The following is an 18,742-nucleotide window of genomic DNA, read 5'->3' on the forward strand; positions in this document are numbered from 1 at the left end:
ATGGGCAGGTACGAGTGTCCCAAAGCAGTGTGACTATCTCTGGCATAGCTCAGCTCCCATCAGTGCGGTGCAGGAATTATTCTGCTGCATAAAATCCTTGCCCTGGTATGATGTGGCTTGACGTACACTCTCCAGTTGTCAGTGGGGAAACGGAGGCACGGAGCAGTGAAGTGACTGAGACAGTGAAATAGCGAGTTGGGTCCTTCTCTCCTGGGTCCTGGAGCAGTGGATGAACCCAGGAGTCCACCTTCCCTTGCTCTGGCCTCGGGGATCTTTCCCAGTTCTTTGAGTGGTGAAGGCTCAGAAGCAGCAAAAAAAAAAAACCCAAAACCCCCATATGGCAGGGAGGGAACAGCTGGAAACTCTCTTCTTGCAGGACTGGGCTGCTGTTGAACCCCTGCCCTTTCTGGCCTGGCCTGTGAGCACATGTCTCTGACCACCCTCTCCTTCAGCTCCCCCAGGTTGAATGTTCAGGTCTCCCAAAGCCTCCCTTTCCATTCAGCTTTCATTCTGGGCAACACTAGCTCTGTGTTCCTCCTTCCTTCCCCCCCGCCGCCTCAGCCCCACCCTGCCTTACAAGGATGCCGGGCTGTTCAGAGCAGTCATTCATCTCCTGGGCCTCACACACCTCTGGTGTCCCTTCAGCCTTGCACAAACCCAGCATTGTTCCTCCAGCTGGAAGGGTTCTGCTGGCTCCTGCCTCCAGGGGAAGCTCTGCACTACAGTGCTGCCTGCTTCTGAAGCTGGGAGTGGCTTGTACAACTGGGAGCTTACTCTTAGCTTCCCCCTTTCCCATCCCTGCCACTTTGGGCAACCAGGTTTAACAGGTGGGGACTCTTTCTGCTGGTCTGGACTGTCCTCCCATCCCCCATCCTCTGTCTCTGTACCCTTTGAGCTAACCCTGAAAGCGCGGTGTTTCTTTCAGGTGGGCAAAACAGCAGAGCAGAGATGCTCCCCATCTCAGGTCTCGTAGCACCTCTAGGGGCCTTGTCCATGTTGGATCTCCCAGATAAGTCCCTTGGAGGTGGGTGGCTTTGAGCACGGAGCCCCAGGAGCACCCCTGTGCTCAGGAAGGGCACCTCTGAGATGAGGGGCTGCATGGAAGTGCATTTCCACAGGGTGGCTTTGGGCCCCACGTGCACAGAAGTTCCCCTTTGCAGAGGTGCAAGGGGAGGCTTTGTGGAGGTGCGTACAGTGGTGGGACTGTGCTGGCCTGTGCGGTGACCCTTCCTCTCCTGAAACATGCTTGAGCTGCTCTGTGGTTCAAAGCCACGTGGGAGCCTGGTGGCGGAGGAGCAGCGAGCTCCCCAGAGCCTTGGCTGCTGGCTCTGTCTGCCCTTCCAGCCCCATGTACTTCTCCCTGCGCACATGGACCACACAAATCACCTGGGAAGCGATTTCAGCTGCACTTGGCTGCCAGAGTTTAGCCGGAGCCCTCAGCTGAGACGTGCTGGTGACTGGGGAAGGAATTACTGTTTCAGGTGGGCTGTGGCAAGAAATTCAGAGAAACCCAACACTCCAATGCATTGCTGTATGACACTCTGTACTTTATTAGAACAGCCATAACCCCAGAGAGCCAGTGTTCTGGTTACATAGACACTAAGTTAGTAGTCTATCCTACAGAAGTGCGCAAATACTGTGATGCGCTCAATGGAAATATGCCAAGAGACTATTAACAACTCCTCCTGTGAACTCAAAATCTGGGAACTCGAGTGGGGCTGCATGGCAGCGGCTGAGGCCAGAGCCTGGCCTCGTAAAAGGAAATACTGCAGGGCACTGTCGACATAGGTTTGTGCAAGAGGGCCGTGGAAATGTCTGTGGTGAGGCCAGAACATTCCCCCCCACCTAGCTCGCGGGGCGACATGGCATCTACGGAGTTGGCTCTGGTAGCTTTGGTGTGATGTGACTGGTGTGCGTTGGAAGTGTCAGCCAGGTAAGGTAAAAGCTGCTGTGTAAGTTCAATAAATACAAAGACAAGTCCTACTTGTTGTAAATGGGAAGCAGCGTGCCGTTTGTAGGACCTAGCACCATGTGTGTGGAGTCTGGAGAGCCTTTAGGGGAGACCAATAGATGCTCTCTGTTAGAGAGATAGCTTAAATAGAAGTTTTGAGGAGTTTTAGCTTTGGCGGCATGGGGAGGAACAAGGGGCCACCCAAAAGGCAGTAAAATCAGTTAAATACTCTGAGGTGGCCAAGGATCCCCCATTACAGCCAGCATGTTTGTCATCAGATATGCAAATCCACCTGGCTCAGGTTGTTCACCTGCATCTCCCCACCAGCTGGGTTTGGAAAGCTCGGTGCTGCCTTTCTGTGAAAGCCACATCGGTGGATACCTCACAGACCTGCACAGAGCAGGGACAGAGCAGAGAGAATGATTTTGTAATACTGATACAATGGCTGGGCTGGGGGCGCCTGGCTGCTGGTGTAACGATGCTTCCCCTCCTGCCAGGCTTCCTGTAGGTAGATGTCAGAGGCTGTGAATGCAGATCTTCCGGGGAAACAGACCTAGGGAGGAAGATGCTGGTGTGGTTAATGTAAAAATGGGAGAATCTCTAAAATCCTGGGTTGGTTTATGCTCGTAACTGATAATGTTGCTGTTAGCTGGGATGTTGTAAAGGCAAACTAAAAGAGACAGCCTGGAGTGGACTCTGGTCCTTTGTTCCTCAGACGTTGGCTTGAGTTCAGGAGAAAGTGCTTTGGCCTCGTTTGGCTACAGATGCCAACAGGCCTGGTGTTCATGCTGTGGGGCTCCGTTTCTCCTAGGAGCATTCTTCAGTGGGCAAGGAGCTGAGCTTTGGCCGGGCACCGCTGATGAAGGCATCTGCTTCAGGTGGCACTGTGGTGGCACTGTGGCTTCTAGAGGGCAGTATCTTTGTGCTGGCTCCATCTGGCTTCGTCTCACCGTTGGTGCTGTGTGTTCCTCTGGCAAACAGCTTGGAGTTTCTCAAGGTGCTGGCAGAAACTGCAGGAGTGGGGCAGGGGAGTGAGGGTGGGGGGTTAGAAACGTTTCATTCACACTCTGCTCTAGCAAGCTGTATGAATAAAACCACTTACGGCGCTTTGGTCTGGAGCGGATGGTGCTGATGACTGTGGGTATTGGTTGCTCCATGCTGTGAACACAAGGACAGTCATGAGGACATGTATTAACCTCTGCGATGCCGGGGAGCTACAGAGGACTCGAGTTTGGCCCATGTGAGCCTGGCCTATGTGGGCAGAGCCAAGTGCAGAGCTGCATCGTGAAAGGCTAACTCAGCAGCACCTGGGCAAAGCATCATCTAGAGAAGTGCTGGAGCCCTCCAGTCTGGGGAGTCTAAGAAAAACTTCAGAGTGAGAAACAGGGCTGAACTGCGTGGGGACTGCTGGGATTTATTCTTTCCTTGATCGAACCTTCAATACCAGACTCAAAGCTCGGGATGTCTGCTTTCTCCTAGGTGTTTGGGTGCATCCCTTCCCCTCTTCAGCCACAAGGAAGCCCAGCTTACCTGCTCTCCTCCCCTTCCATCAGCTTCCTGTAAGTGAGAATCTCCACATCAAGTGCCAGCTTGATGTTCATCAGCTCCTGATACTCTTTCACCAGGTGAGCCATATCCTCCTTGCTCTTCTGTAGGGCTTCTTCTAGCTTGACCAGTTTGGCTTTGGCATCCTTGAGGGCCATCTCACCGTGCTCTCCTGCTTCTTTGATATGCTCCTCTAAGTACAGGCACTGGTGTTGCAAAGGGAAAAGGGTGGTGGAGGTGTTAGGCATGCTGTAGTTTCAGATTGTGTGTCAGAGTTTTGTCGCCCACCCCAGGACGCACCTGGCTCTTTTGGGACACAATGCAGGACCTCAGTTTCTGGATCTGTATGTTCAGGTCCGCGATCTCCCGTCGGCTGTCAAGGAGGTGACTGCTGTAGGTGCCTGACTGGGTGCTTCCTTCATTCAGCTGCAGGAGAGATGGAAGACTGGGTTATCTGTGCGCCTCCCCTGCTGCAGCAAAGGATTCTGCAAGGATTCCCACTGCCCTTGAGGAGAAATGCCTAGCGGGAAAAATAATGGGTGTGTGGAAGGACTTAGGGCTCGCTCTCATATCCTTGTCTGGCTGTAGCTGTGCCAGGTATAGAGCACTCTGTCTCCTGAGGTTAATCGCATTCTTGCCCTGTTTGGAGGAGGCACCAGTGGAAGGTCATTTGCCTCTTAGGAGGGACAGGGAGATGGCCTTGCCTTTCTCCACTGACAGTATGGAGAGCCTAGAGCGATGAAACTACTAATTTACACACCTGTGTTAGGAGGAGTTGATCTGGGTTAGCACCCTGTTCCTCCCTCAGTTCCCAGCTGTAGTCTGTCCCTCCACATCTTGCTGATTCCTGTAGTTTCTGGGCTGATCTCTCTCCCTCTTCTTTCCCTGCCTCTCCCCACTATCAATCAGATAAGGAGACAAATACCTTTCTCCTGGTAAGTGCTTCAGCCTCCTCCCAGCTCCGAAGAGCCAGGGCTTCATACTGGGCCCTCACTTCTTCCACAATTCTGCTCAGATCAAGTTTGCATGCATTGTCAATTCCCAGTACAACAGAAATGTCCTTAATTTCTGTCAGCAGCTCCTCGAGTTCCTGAAGAGCAAAGAGAGAATAGGATTGAGATACCAAGTAGTCAAGAAAGCTATGAACTGGGAGAGAGCTGGACCTGGGCAGGTAGCTAGGCAAAACATCTTCCATACGCAGTATGGAGATGGTGAAACTTCCTAGGTTTTCAGTCTCTGAAGTTTGGGAGCTGGTACTTTCTCTGGGAAATCCAGACTCGGGCTAAGGTGTTGGTTCGGGACCTTTGGATACAATCTGTTAAAGAGTCTGGTAAAATAGTGCATTTGTACTGCATCAACAGCAAGTTAATTGAACTGGTGACCATGCTTCAGTCTCTACCAGTATTCGGATGGTGGGCGTGTGCGTCTTGGGCAAGAGACAGGGCAGCATGAACCGTTCTGCAGGCTGGTGGTGCTGGGAAGATGGCTTTGCCCAGCTCTGCTTCGCTACCTGGAGAGGCTGTGGCTGCCGCTTGTGGTGTTGTAGTCTGCTTTGTGTCTAGTTACAGAGGAGAGAGACAGGACCCTTCTCTGAACACATCCACCGCTGGCAGACCTATCCCACTCCCCAGAGCTGCTCTCCTACGCTGGGCAAACTTCAGCCAGCACGGGGGAAGGTGGAACGTGCGCACACAAGCTGCAGTATCACTGACTGGGATATTTGCTCTTGATAGCTGACTCGGTCACAGCTTTAGAAAAAGGAGCCAAACAATGATGAGTGCAGACTCCTCTCAGTGAACCTAAAAAGGACCCTTAATCCATGCCTGTAAACTGCACTCCTGGGTGGTTTGTATCCAGGCAAGACATGACTTGACATTGAGCAGATGGTGTAAACATTCACTTGGCAGCTCCTGCCCAGCCTCAGACTGTTCCTGCAGGGGTGTCACCCTTATCGGTATCTCTGCAGTTGCTTCTGATTTACACCGGTGTTAAAAGAGAGCAGCATCCATCTCTCCCCATCTCTTACCTTTCATCTTGATGTTTTTGTTCTTCTCTTTTGTGCTGAGGGCTCTGATCTCTGTTTAGAGAAGCATTTGTATACCTTGTTTGCCTTGCCTTCCCCTGACTGGGGAAACAAAGGGTACCCTGACATAGTGATTCATGAATAACAGGAAAAATACCTCTCTGCTCTTCCAAAGATCAGGATTATCAATGTATTTTTCCCCCCCTCTGTATATAATCCTTGAGCCTCTTTGTTAATCTTTGAGCAGGTTAATAGCTGTATGAGAAAATGCAAGTGTATTGCAAATACTTGAGCATCCTCTGCCAGGGGAGGGGGAAAAAAAAACCCAACCAAAAAACCTGGTGGCTCATTAATGAGGATTGAGGCTGGGATTTTCTTCTGATTCACACCAACGTGCTGTGAGCAAAGCTGTCAAGCAGTTTTCCTCATTTGCCCTTACACTGGGTATGTGTGCCTATATGTTGATGTCAGTCAAATCAACAGGTACAGGCGAGAAAATGACTAACCTGAAAACAAGCTGTTGAGAGGACAGAGAGAGAGAGGAAGAGATGGAGGGTAATTTCTTTGCATGAAGCATGGGTGAAAAAAAATTGTGCAGCCTTCTGCCAGGACAGCAGTGTGGAACCTGGAGGAAATTAGCTCAAGAAGAAGATCCTGACAGCAGGATCTGATTTCCAACTACCCCTGTATTCCTGGTGCAAGGCAACTTAAATCTTAGAACTTTGGAGAAAGTAAGGTTTCGTGGTTAGTTGCAGGCAGGGCATGTGTTCTTTGCAGTTCTGATATTATGCAGGTCCTTCTGTCTCTCTGTGTCTCAGTTTCCCCACAAGGAATGTTGACATTCCTCTGTCAAGCACTTTAATTGTTTTGGTAGAATTTAGACAAATCATTAGTATTCCCAAAACACGGCTGAGCCTGCTTGGTAACATTTTACAGGCTCTGAGTAAGTGGCTGTAATGGCTTTACTGGGTTTGAGTAGCTAGGCACGCTGCAGCCTCTGGGTTTGTGTGAAGGGCTGCAGCCTCTGCGTCCTTGCCCCCCTCAGTGACATAACACCTGAGTGCGTGCTTCCCATGAGGTGGGATGCGTTACGTTGGATTGTGCTAAAGAGCATCCAGCACCTCACCCAGGCTCACGGTGGCTTGGCCCGGTTCGTTGTGATCCCTTCGTCTGAGCCTGAATCGGACAATATTCCGCTCGCTTGTGACCTGGGGAGCCTGGGCCATGGGGGTTAGGTGCTGAGCCAGCTCCGGTGTTGGATGGGGATTCCTGGCTGTTAGAGGGGGGACCTGCTGGAGCAGCCTCCCTGCAGGAGCTGTGGGGCAAAAGGACCCTCCTGGTCAACTTTAAAATGCACTCCTTTAGCGAAGGGAAGGGGATTATCTCATGAGACCCTCAAGCCATTTAATAGTTGTCTGCAACACCATGCAACTTCCCTGGACAAGCTCTCATTTTGGTGTAAATCTGGAAGAATGCCCTCTCTGTAGTGGAACAGGCCACAAAAATGTTGTGGGGGTTTTTTTTTCCCCCTTTCTTCTTTTTTTTTTTTCCTTTTTTTTTTTGCATAGTAGCTTGTGTGTTCCCGGGCCACTTTCCCAATTGATTTTTTTTTTACCTGCTCATAGACGGTTTTTTTCAATTCCATCAGCTCTTGGAGCCCATTGAGTTTTACCTCCAGCTCAGTTCTGTGCAAGGAGCTCACGTCTAAATCCTACAGGAGATGGAAAGCATATTAATCAATGGTTTGGCTTTGAGTTAGTAGCCAGAAGTCTTTCCCACTGCCGCCTCCTCCCCCAGCAAGTGCCCTGCTTGCTGTTTATTGGCAGGTACTTATGAAACTGCTCTCCTGCTCTGCAAGTAGGGTGGCTGCTTTGCAGACCTTTTTCCTCTGCTTTTTTTAATTTTTTTTTGAGTGAGATCTTTGGTGGAAGTCTCAAATGAGGTAGGGTGGAGAAGGAAACAAGTAGGGCAGGTCCATACCCACTCATCTTTTGTTCACCACAAAAAGCACAGGTTATTGAAAACTCTGATGCCATCCACAAAAGTCACCAGAACTGCCCTTACTGGTCGATGAGTGTGTCAGGGAAAACATGCAATTAGCCATAATAATAATTTGCGGAGAACGTTTCCTCTGTCTAATAATACCCTGCATTCGTGCACCTTGGATTATTTTTTTTTTAATGTAAAGGCTGTGCACAAAGCCTCCCGTTCCAGTTGATACTCAAATGCACCTACTCCTGGGGTGGGATGTTTAAACAGGATGTGGCCATGTGACAGGGAACAAAAGCAAACACATTTATCAATTTCCAGCCTTTCCCAACCTACGATATCATTCTGAGAGAAAACATGCCAGCGAGGAGGGGTGTTGCCTCAGAGGGTCCTGGGTGCAGACCCCTCCAGGCCAGGTCTGGCCAGTGCAGTTGCAGCGTGGTTGGGTGCAGGCATGGTCTGACCCCCTGGTGCTTCCACCAAGAGCCACGGGGCTTTTCTGGAACCGCGGGCAGCCCATGTGGACTTTTTCTGTTGAAATAGTGACTGTGTTCACCGCTCTGCTGTCCTCCTCAAGACCTTATTACCCACAAAACCTCTGTGGTACAAGGACTCTGTTCAGAGCTAGCTGAGCCTGGACCATCTTGCCTCTCCAGGTTCTTCTGTGACTACACAGAGCTGGTGGGTGTAGAGGTGTGCAGATGAAAAGCTGCTCTTGCCACTGACCTTTTTGAGCTCCGTGAAGGTGTATTCCATGCCGCTACAGAGGCGAATTTCATCCTCGTATCTAAGGAGAGTGAAAAAAAACAGTTAGGAACTACACATGGCGAGAGCCTCTGGGATGCTTAAGGTTGTCTTGCTGGCCCCAAAAAGCGTTGGCATCAAATCTGTCTGCTTTTACTGTGATGTCCCACCTCCTTGATGTGTGCCAGACAGCAGGGAGAGGTATGTCTTAAGTGTGGGCATCCTGGACAAGTGAGAGGACAACAAGCTGCCACATGCCAGCTGCTCTGTACTAACACCATGAGTACTTTAAGGCTGAAGAGCCCCAGAGTAGAGAGCAGGTATCTTTAATTCTCATTTAATTTGAGGGCTGAGCAGCCTCAGGTTAGCTCACATTTGCTACAGAAAGAGAGAGCAGGCTTGGAGAAGTGGGGTGTGGTGAGTTATTCTGTGAAACCCAGTCGCATGCCCAAAGACTCCTAAATTTTCACCCTAAGCCTTCCTCTTCTCTTTCTTTCAGGTGTCCTCAGCATTTAATTTCCAGAGCCCGAGAGTCGTCTCAGAGAGAAGACTTTGGCTTGTGAAAATTCCGAGAATACCGGCGTGGTGTCATAACTTAGCCTAAACGTAGTGCGATTTGCGAAGTAACGCAGGACCTGGCAAAGCAATTCGTGGAAAACAGTGCCCACAGAGCAGAAGGTAACAAAACCCGGATAGGACAGGGTGGAGTCCTAATGGCTAAATATCCAGCAGAGGAACCAACCCTGCAGGTGTTTAAAAAGAGGTTTGATAAGGCAGGACCGGGATAGCAAAGACATAGTCCAGGGGCAAATGCATTTCTGGATGACCAGCAGCAGATACGGGAGGGTAGCTTAGGGAAGGCGCCAACCCTTGCTGGCTCTCGGGACAAGCGTGTGGCTAGCCCTAAGGCTACTAAAAGCAGGTGTCTGACCAGGAAGCCACGAGGTCTTTTTTTGGGCCTGGTGTATGGCCAGCAGCGGTTTGTTCGTTTGCTGTGCAGGAGCGTTATGTGATGAGTGTTTGGTATCTCCCGTGGTGCTGCTGGACACGCTTTGGAAATGTTGGCTTTTCTGCCGAGACCAGGGCAGGCTGGGCGCTCAGGGAGGTCGTGGCTTCCCTGCTTTCCATGATACCTCACGCTCCTCCGACCCTAACGTGTGCATAGCATTTCCAGGCTTTGAATTAAACCTTTCAGTGCTACTTACAGATGCCACCAAGTTGATATGGGGAAGGCTGAGACCTTTGAGAACGAGATAAAATGGCATCTCCTAACAGATTGATGATGATGGTAAAATTGGGAATGACAGCCATATTCTGTTGTTTGGTGGTCTGGTCCATCATCACTCCAGTTACTCTCAAGAGCCTTCCCTGCTGTTGTACAAACCTTTAGGAGAAAGAGGAGCTGTGCCTCGCTGCAGAGAGAGAGAGAAGGTGTTGGCAGTGCAGCACAGGGGATCACGCTGTGGGGCAGGGGGTTAAGTCCTGCTCAGGAGCTGGCCTGAAATATCAAAACCAGCTCCAGGGAGCTGGTGCTCCCTCGACAGAGGGGATAGCGAGGGCAGGGAGGGGACCTGACAGTCACAGCTCTACAGTTAGGCAATTTTAAGGTTCTTCTTGAGTACCCCCGTGATGTTAAAACTCACCCTCTCCTTGCCTGCTTTTATAAGGCCAGGTAGCATGGCTAACGAGATTTACCTGTCTGGTTTCTCTCCTCTTTAGCTGGAATGTTAGCTGTGCTGCCAGCAACTATGTACTGCGCTTAATTACAGCCTGCCACTCTTCCTTCATCCTCATTGCACCTCAGCCCAATCCCAGTCTGTCCCAGCCTGCCGAAGCACCTTCACGCATTGCCAAGCGTTGACATAATCCTGCATATTGAACAAACAGCACTCCTGACTGAAAGAGAGCAGGCCCAGCCAGCCAAACATGCTCACTGCACAGCTCTGGAGGGACCTGGCGGCCGGGAGGTGACTCATATGGGGATGGAGCATTCCACAAACACACTGCAGCATTTATCTCCTTAGAGATAATCCTTAAGCAGTCTTGCATTACGGTGTAAATCCATCCCATCTCGATTCATGCGCCTAAGACACACCTGAGACAGGTGTCTAGTCGCCTTGGGCTCCTTCCATAGGCAGTGAAGCAAAATCAGAGGTGAACCAAATCCCAGGCAGGCTGTGTTCCTCTCTGGATGTGCCTTCAAGACTATTTTAGGGTGAAGATAGAACGGTGGGATGAATCTGAGCCTGGTAGCATGACTTTAAGTCAGTCTTCCTCTTGTGGAGCAAGGAAATGGGGCAGAAAGCAGCTGAAAACCAGCTGCAGAGGTTGAAGGTAGAGGGTTGTCAACTATCTGGTTTTCAGATTTGACTAACGTAGTCGTTGGATCTCAGAAGTGGATCCTCTGAGGGCTGCATGCCCCATATTTCCCTGCTCTATCTCCCCAGTGCCACCGCAGGGTAGGTCAGCACAGGCAAAAATTCCCTGCCTTTTCATTCAAATGGCTCCTTGCATGTGCAAATCACACGTGTGGGGAGCTGAAGCAAACGCTTTGTGCAGATGGTGCACCTCTGGGCAGTCATCCCTACTCAGGTGTGGTTTGGTATTTGATTTTTAGCTTGACTTCCTAAAGAAGCAGGGTTTGAGATGCTGTGCCAGTCTCCAGGCTGCTTCCCTGTCCCCTCCCCACTCCCCTCTGCGTTTGGAATTGCTGGTCAGTGGCAACTAATTTGGGGAGGGGGTGCGAGTGTCCTAACTAAAATCTCCCGTGTGGTTTTTGGAAAGCAGTTGCTGGGTGGAGAAGATAAACAGATTAAGGCCTTACAGAGGAGCACGGGCAGGCACGTTTCACATCGTAAGTGATGTATTGCTGGGCAGTAGCCTGCTTGAGTGGTCACCACAGGTATGGCGCGTTCCATGTGGAGCACCCCAGCTTTGATGAGAACATAACCAGTTAAATTATTAGCTTTTCCTCCCCAGAAAAACTTTCCCTTGGGAAAATAAGCCTCCAGAGGAGTTGGAAGCCTCCAAAATTTGCATGGTCTAGACAGACCGTTTGCTCTAGAAAAACAACTGGGCAGAGGCGGCTTTCTCGAAGGCGGCGTGCAGGACTCGACAGAGCCAGCGTGGGTTAGGACGGGGTTGGACTGCTGCCTGGAGAAGGCTCGGCAGAAGCAGCAGTTTCTCTCCCCATGAATCACTAACCGCTGGGAGCAGCACAGTGGATTGTCACAGTCACAGAAATCCACCTGCGCTGGCGTTGGGTGTTAACAGCACCCAGTCGCAGGGTGGGTTTTGCCTGTTCGTGGCTCAGGTCGCCCCTGGCAGGGCTTGTGCCTTACAGCTCACAAACGGGAGAAAGCGGAAGGGGAAGGCTCTGCAAGTGAAGGAAAAGTGTTCTGAGGAGCCGTGTCATTTCTGAACGGTATTTTCCCCGTGGCCCTGTAGTTCCACAAAGTGGGAACCCTTCTCAGGAATGATAGTTGCGGTGGTCATAAGCTGGTAGCTATTGTGGATTCTCTGCTGTCTAATACAGCACACATGCACATCCTTGTCTTCTCTGTGCTGGGTGTGGCACAGGTCCTGTTCCTCTAGTCATTCTCTTTATTTAATTTTGAGGGATGTAGCATCCCTATCATGTCTTATCCAGCTAGGTAGTAACTGTCCAAGAAAATCAAAAGGTAGGGGGAAACGCACAGCCAGCCTGTGTGTGTAAGCACCTTAGGAAATCAGGCTGAAAAATAAGTAAGTGCCAGGCATAGGCAATTAACGAGGCAATTACTGAGTACAAGTATGAGTACAAACCGTGAGAGCAGACAGGGGTGACCGATCTGACGTTTCTCCACCAGCCCAGCCATTTCCTAGCTGGGTTTTCATGACTGTCAGGGAATAACCTGAGAAGTATCATTTATAACTGCAGGGCCGCGGAACAGTTACTTCCTCAGGGAAGTGCAAGGAAGACCAAGTGCTCCAGAGAGGGAAGGCAGGCCTTAACCTTTTTAAGGCCGGGAGTAAATGGCACAGTCCATATTGTGGCTTTGATCCAAGCTCAGGGTTCTACCTGTCAGCAAAGCAAGCGTCAGAGAGCCCCGGGCTTACAGTGAAACCAACATCCCAATAAAGAGAAGACAGACACCCACTGTGGAGAATTCAGGTATTTCTAGGCACCTGGGTATCAGCGTGTCACTTCTGGAAGGATGCTGAGTATAATGGTTTCACAGAGAAGGTCGAGAACCAAACTCCTAGTTCCTATTCCTGCTCCGCCACCAGCTTGCTCTGTGAGCTTAAGACAGGCATTTAATTGCTGTGTCTCCGTTAGTGTATCTGTAAAGTGGAGGTATCAGTCCTTCCCCTAACTGGCAGGCACATCGGGTAGCTGGTTTAATCAAAGTCTGCAAAGAGCTGTAAGACCCTGGGGCTAAACTCTCTAGAGGGGGCACTGTTATTGTTTGTGCATCACTTTGTACATCAGGAACAGGTTTGGGCTATTACCGCCGTGATGTCTGTCAGTGCCAGCGAAAGGGCAGTAGTCCCTTAGCATCACGGTTTTTATTTGACAGTGACCATACGTGGCGGCTCTTTGCTACAAAATCAGCATGGAAGACTCCAGCGATCTTGTGCAGGCAGATGGGTGTAAGTGTAAGGGAAAGCATCTAATTGTGGATTCACCTGTGGTATGCAAATAACAGTGATAATAAGAAAAGCATTGTCTTCTTGAATGAGCCATGGCACATCTCAGATGCTTTTATCTAAAGATCTCAAAGCTCTTGGCAAAAGCATCGATAAGCACATGGCAGCTGGTCTTCCCTTAAACTTTCAGCTGCCTCAGTATTTTCTGTCAAGAGCTTTTCTGGGTAAAAGTCTGACTTTTTGGTCAAAGCAGAGTTTTGTATTAAATGTTGTGGGGCAAAGGGGGAAAGAAGGGGATGTTTGTTAATAGTAAGCAGCCTCGATCCATAAAACAGTTTGGCAAGAAAGTTCTAGTTTGTGATAATAGTGTGGAGAAGAAACATTTCTGTGTTTGTGGCTGTCATTCCCGATAACACTGTTCCTCAGAGCCTGAGGCATTTGTCAGATGCCGAGAGCTCTTTGGTATTTTGCTTTTTATGGGTTTGCTTTCATCTCTAGTTAGAAGAGGCTAAGGTGCTGACTTCTCCAATACACAGTTCTTTGCACACCAAACTAGGAATTTTTTCCTGGGAATACCAGTCTATCCTTGTTAAATCAAGCCCACATTCCTCTTTGTGCCCACAGCTGAACAGGTACCTTTGAAACACATCCCCCCTTGTAACCGCCAGCTAGGCTGGGCACCTACTTGCTTCGGAAGTTATCCATGGTGTTCAGGACCCTTGTTAGCTCTGCCTCAAGATTTTCCTGCTCGTAGTTGAGTGCCTTCATCTCTTGATTCATTTTGCTCATGTACTGGTCGTAGATGGCCTTGATGTCCGACTCGGAGTGGGAGTTGTCTTGATCCTTCAGGAAGTTCCACCTTGTCGTCAGGATCTTGTTCTGCTGCTCCAAGCACTGGACCTGCAGGAGAAGTTTTGGAGACATTCATGACATTGGCCAAAATCAAAGCTGATGGCTCCTGGCAGGGCAGGAGATACTGAACTGGAGACCTTGAGAGTAGTGAGAAGCTGCTGGAATCAGCAGAGATTTCCAGGGAAAAGTGAAAAATCCCCTGAAAATTAGGCCTGAGGATGGAGGGTTATAGGGGCTTTTAGAGGTTTTGCACATTACCTACTAATTTATTTCTTGATTGAACATGTTTACATCAAACTGGCATCTTTTATTAAGTCACTGAAAGATAAGGACTGTTTGATGCTAGTCCCCTTCGCCTGTGGACCTACTGAAGCAAAGGCTGAAAATCCACCACAAGGTCACACGTGGATGTCCAGAGCGAGAGAAAGGCAGATTTACTGCCTCGGAGTGGCACAAAGATAACTGCTGTCAAATCTGTTAGATTATATGGTGAAGTTGGAGTAATGAATCAGAGCCCTGGTTTGTATTGCAAAGCAACAGAGACTAAGCCTATGGGAACTCGAGAGAATAAGCAAAATAATTACAGACTCCACGTGAGGTCTGTGTGTGCATGCGCCTGTCTGCTTGGAGAGGATACACCACATTTCATCCACCCACTGCTTGATGAATCTGGCTCTCTTCTTTCCTAATATTCACAATCTTAACAGTAACGCTCAGTATTTGACAGTTTTCATCTTCAAAGCTCTTGGTTAACTTCAATTAATTATCTAATTGCTACCTCTCTCTCCTACTGCTCTGCGAACAAAACCAAACTCCTTCAGCCACGTTTTGGCTGGTGATGTGCGAGTTGCCTCCGCCAGTGGCCTCCCCTCTGTTGCGGGGATGATTCAGTGCTGACACCGTCACCGTGCGGGGTGCAGATGGTATCTGGCCTCAACCATCAGCTTTGACATTAACTTTCTGTGGCCTGAAGCGGCATCAGTGCAATGAAGAGGCAGAGTTCCAGCTGCTGACAGCTGCACAGATGCACGTGGTGAGAGACGGAATCTTTCCCAAAACACTTCTTGTCTGGACAGAGAGAGAAGCAGGAGCAGAGAGGAGCCGAGCAAATCAAAAGCACTCGGATGCTCACAGTCAGTTCCCAGCAGAAGGGATGAGTGTGTTTGGATATTACAGGTCTCTGTGTCAGAGGCTTCATCCTTTCTTCCTGATACCTTAACCCGTGGCTGTAGACATCCCATCAGTCGTCCAGTCTGCTGACTGGCTGCTTTGTCCTGGTACAAAACCAGCACAGCATGCTGTGTGTGTGCAGACGTCAGGCTGGGAACCAAGAGGATGCTGCTGCTGCAGAGCCAGGAAGGGGCATTGCAAGTGGCACAAGTAGGTGGCCTCTAGGGCCATCAGGAACTAGCTGGGCCACTTGTACTCTCGGTCTGAGACATCTCGGGGGCTGTGACAGAGCATCCCTCTGCGGGGCTGGGGTCAGCCTGCGGGTTGGGCTGTAGCGAACAGCCTCTTGTTTAAGGCAGCTTCCCCGTTTGCTGCTGGGGTGCTAAACGATCGAATGCATTAGCTGTTGTTCTACGTTCATCTTTGACGCTCAATCAAATCTCAGGGCCTGACCTTGCTCCTAATCTTCAGCTGCTCTTTTTCTCCATCCTTGACACTCTTCTTTCCTGTTCCCAAACCGTACCTGTCCACTGGGCTGAACTGCTTACATCCTGGCTTTTTATGCTGTGTCCATCTTAGCAGAAATTCTTCCTTGCAGAGCCTTTTAATGAGAGCTTTGCAGCAGAAGAATCACCCAGATCTGGCCTCATTTCTTGGAAAATCATGCCTGAACACAGAAACAACGAAATCTTAGTCCTCAGAGGCCTCTACCTCTGTGCTGTGCAGGCTAAAGGTAGGGCTTCCAACAGGGGCTCCACGACTTGGCTTTTCCCCTTCTCCCACCCGGATGGAAAATAGATACTAGCAGATCTGGAACAGCCTGCTGGAAAGCCATCAACAGCCAACTCCTGAAGTTAATGTGGTCATTCATCTGAGGAATTAGCTGCTCAGGCCTGAGACCATCCGAATTCCTGATTAAAAAACCCCCAAGTTCTCTTTGACAAGGAGGTGTCATTATTTCCTCTGGAATGTGGGCCTGAGGCAGATGGCTGAAGTTTGCCACTTGAAGCTGCAGCCTTCAAAGCTAAACGCAGGACCTGCTAGCACTGAAGTCCAAGCCACCCAGCTAAGGTGGGGTGTTTGTATCTTCTGTCCATCGCGCCCTGTAGCGCACGCTTATCAGCAGGCTGCCCGCTTGGGTCTGTCAGGAAACCTGGAGGCTCTCCCACTCCTTCCATCCCTCTTTGCACGGAACAGGCTGGTGCCTGTGGCCTGGCTCACGTACGTACTGTCGCAGCGTGGTCTTTTTCCATCTCCGCCATCCTTTCTGCTGAGCTCTGGTTTCTGAGCAGGGCTAACATCCACGCAAACCTCGACCGCTGGGTCCAGATAGTCAAAGGACCGGTCCTGTAGCATGTGCGACACGACCCACCTGGGTGATTTCCAAACGAGGGGTTCTCCAAATCCACATTGCCGAGGATGCATGTTTGGAAAAGCACGGAGGTGGAGGCTGCCAAGCCCCTCCATCCAGGGTCAGCCCCCTGCTACCACCACAGGCCTGTTTGCACAGGTAGGTGTGGTTGGTTCACAGCTATTCAGTTTGGATAGATGCTACGGTAGGTTCCCCCGCCCTTCTCCTTCCTCTCCAGTGCAAATTCAGGTCCTCTTAGAGGTAGAGTTAAAAAAAAAATAATAATCCCAAGCCATAGTAGCTTGGCATTGAGTGCCTGTATTGTAGACTGCAGTGAAGCAATCCTCCTAGGAGATTACCATCTGTTTACAGAGCACCAGGGCTTTGCAGAAACCTGCCCCAGCTAGATGAGTTGTTTTCCTTTGAGAAAACCTTCTGCCTTCTCATGGATCTTAAGAGATGAAAGCGACACTTTCTTGGCTAAGCATGCAACCCCTCGCAATAAAAACCACAGCGGAGGGAGGTGGGTGGGGGGTGTCCCCTGCCCACCACGTTGCTCTGAAGGTGAATCTCCATCTCTCTTTGGCAGTTAGAGAAGAATTTGAGCTGCCGCCTTAATCGGCGTCACCGCCCATGGCTGTTTGTCCACTACGGGATCCAAGGCCTGCTGTCACCGGCACCGTGCCTGTGGCCCTGCCGTGCCTGCTCGGGCAGGGCTGTGTCCCCGAGGACAGAGCTGCCTGCCCTCCCAGGGACCCGTGGGGTGACAGGCAAGCGAAGGAGATGCACGGGCTGCCCGATGCTGCTGACCACGGAGGCAGCCCGGCTTCCCCAAGAGGTGATGCTAGGCCCTTGTTAAAGCAGATAGCGCTGAAGGAATAACCGATTAAGCAATTAGCTTAATTTTCAGAGCCTGGCAATGGTTAGCTGAAGGCCTTGATAAGTCTCCCGAGCGACTGGTTAGTGCCTGCTTGCCCACCACCATCCTTTTCCCCGTGCTGCGCCGTGGTAGCTCACCTTACCTTCTCAATTAGGGTCACGAACTGGTTGTTGAGCAACTTGATGTCCTCTTTCTCCTGCTGCCGCATGGCTTGGAAGTCCGAGTCGATATCGAGGTGCACGGGGGCCAGGAGTCTCTCGTCGATGGAGAAGGAGGGGTAAGGGGAGCATCCGTAACCAGCATCTCCATGGAGGCTGAGAGAGCTGTAGCCGTTGCTGGCAAACCCGCTGGGACTGCAGCGGCCCAGGCGATCCGGGGACGGGCTGGCTGCTTTTCCTCTGCTCATCTTCCCTGACACCTCCCAGGAGGAGAGGGAGCCACTGGTGAAGGCTTTGCAAGGGTTAGTCATGCTCAGCTTGTGGCTCTGCAGCTCGAGGGGAGGGAAAGGGGGAGAAAAAAAAAAAAAAGATGAAGTTTTCTCGCTGCTGCTGCTGCTGCCTCAAAGGGAAGGAGAGTAGTGGCACGCTGAGGAGTTTGGTCGGCTTAATTCCTGTCTCCTCTGCTTGTGGGTTGGCTAATGAATTACAAGCACCTGTTCTCCTATGTTCATTAAACGGAGGAGGGTGTAACCGTTGATGTAATCCAGATCAACCTGTTGGCGCTTTTTTTTTTTTTTTTTTTCCCTTCCCTCCTCTGTCTGTACCCTCCTTTCTTCAGGAGCTTGTTTGTGTGGTGAGGGCACAGGCACTCGCAGCAAAAACAAATCACTCGCAGGTAATTTGCCAGGCCCCAAGCAGCTGCTTTCCTCATCCTTAAATGGTGAAGAAAGCAAAGGTGCTGGGCTGCAGCAGGCTCAGGGAGCACTCGGTGCACGGAGCCTGGGTTCAGCCCCTGGCTGGTTTCCAGCCAAAATCTGCAGGAAGAAATTGTGATTTTTTTTTAATTTTTTTTTTTTGGTGGGGCTGCGTTGAAAATTGTAAAGCAAGAGTCTGAATGGGCTAAGAATGGCAGGGGTTTGGAAACGCAGCTCAAGCTCATCGCGATTAGAGGCGCTTGTGGTCTTCCTCTGCCCGCGTGGGCACATTGCAGAAGCTTCTGGAACTCTTGAGTGTTTCAGGGATGATAGGTCTGCTTTTGAGGCCCCTGGGTGTGGGGACCAAGGGTCCAGAGGTTATTCAGGCATCTGGTCTGGCAACAACAGAGACTTTCAAAACCTGTAGACACCGAGTTGGATCTCAAAAGTGCCCAGGTCCATCTTTGGCCGACCACATTCCCGCTCCTTGAAAGCCCTTTAAAAGGTTTTTGGTGGAGACACCAAAACCCACTGGCTTTTAATGAATTTGAGGCTGCCAAGCTGGCACGCCCTTAAAGGCTTGTTCGGACCTAGGTATAAATCGGTGTTGGACGTGGCTTTCTTGGAAGCATTTTCCTGCTTTAACTCAGTTTCTCATGTGAAAAAAATCAGGACAGAACACCCATTTCTGCCTCTGGTTTTGGCATCGGTGTTCCCAGGATAGGGATGGTCTTTTCCAGCCGAAACTTTGAATT

General features: G+C 50.4%; 2 protein-coding genes across 2 annotated transcripts in view; one reads left to right on the forward strand and one right to left on the reverse strand.

Moving 5' to 3' along the window:
- BCDIN3D (BCDIN3 domain containing RNA methyltransferase) overlaps positions 1-3,544 on the forward strand; it is a 25,653-nt gene extending 22,109 nt beyond the window's left edge. The window contains exon 5 of the transcript XR_005825827.1: positions 3,431-3,544. The gene's annotated coding sequence lies outside the window, so the exon portion shown is untranslated. The remainder of the gene's footprint in view (positions 1-3,430) is intronic.
- KRT80 (keratin 80) lies at positions 1,660-17,726 on the reverse strand. Its single transcript, XM_040581070.1, has 9 exons — positions 17,277-17,726; positions 13,567-13,781; positions 8,235-8,295; positions 7,135-7,230; positions 4,422-4,586; positions 3,797-3,922; positions 3,482-3,702; positions 3,054-3,109; positions 1,660-2,961 (listed from the first exon to the last, which is right to left on the reverse strand). The coding sequence occupies exons 1-9, from the start codon at positions 17,601-17,603 to the stop codon at positions 2,759-2,761; spliced, it is 1,470 nt and encodes a 489-aa protein (XP_040437004.1). The 5' UTR covers positions 17,604-17,726; the 3' UTR covers positions 1,660-2,758.
- Between the last annotated feature and the right edge of the window lie 1,016 nt (positions 17,727-18,742).

The sequence above is a fragment of the Falco naumanni genome, assembly GCF_017639655.2.
Source record: "Falco naumanni isolate bFalNau1 chromosome 20 unlocalized genomic scaffold, bFalNau1.pat SUPER_20_unloc_1, whole genome shotgun sequence".
Lineage (NCBI taxonomy): Eukaryota > Metazoa > Chordata > Aves > Falconiformes > Falconidae > Falco > Falco naumanni.

Excerpts from the sequence above, each read along its gene's own strand:
- KRT80 (XM_040581070.1), bottom strand. The coding sequence starts at position 17,603 with ATGACTAACCCTTGCAAAGCCTTCACCAGTGGCTCCCTCTCCTCCTGG. Across the intron at positions 13,782-17,276 it reads TCGTGACCCTAATTGAGAAG|GTCCAGTGCTTGGAGCAGCA; the intron begins GTAAGGTGAGCT and ends CTTCTCCTGCAG. Across the intron at positions 3,923-4,421 it reads AAGCACTTACCAGGAGAAAG|CTGAATGAAGGAAGCACCCA; the intron begins GTATTTGTCTCC and ends TCTCTCCTGCAG.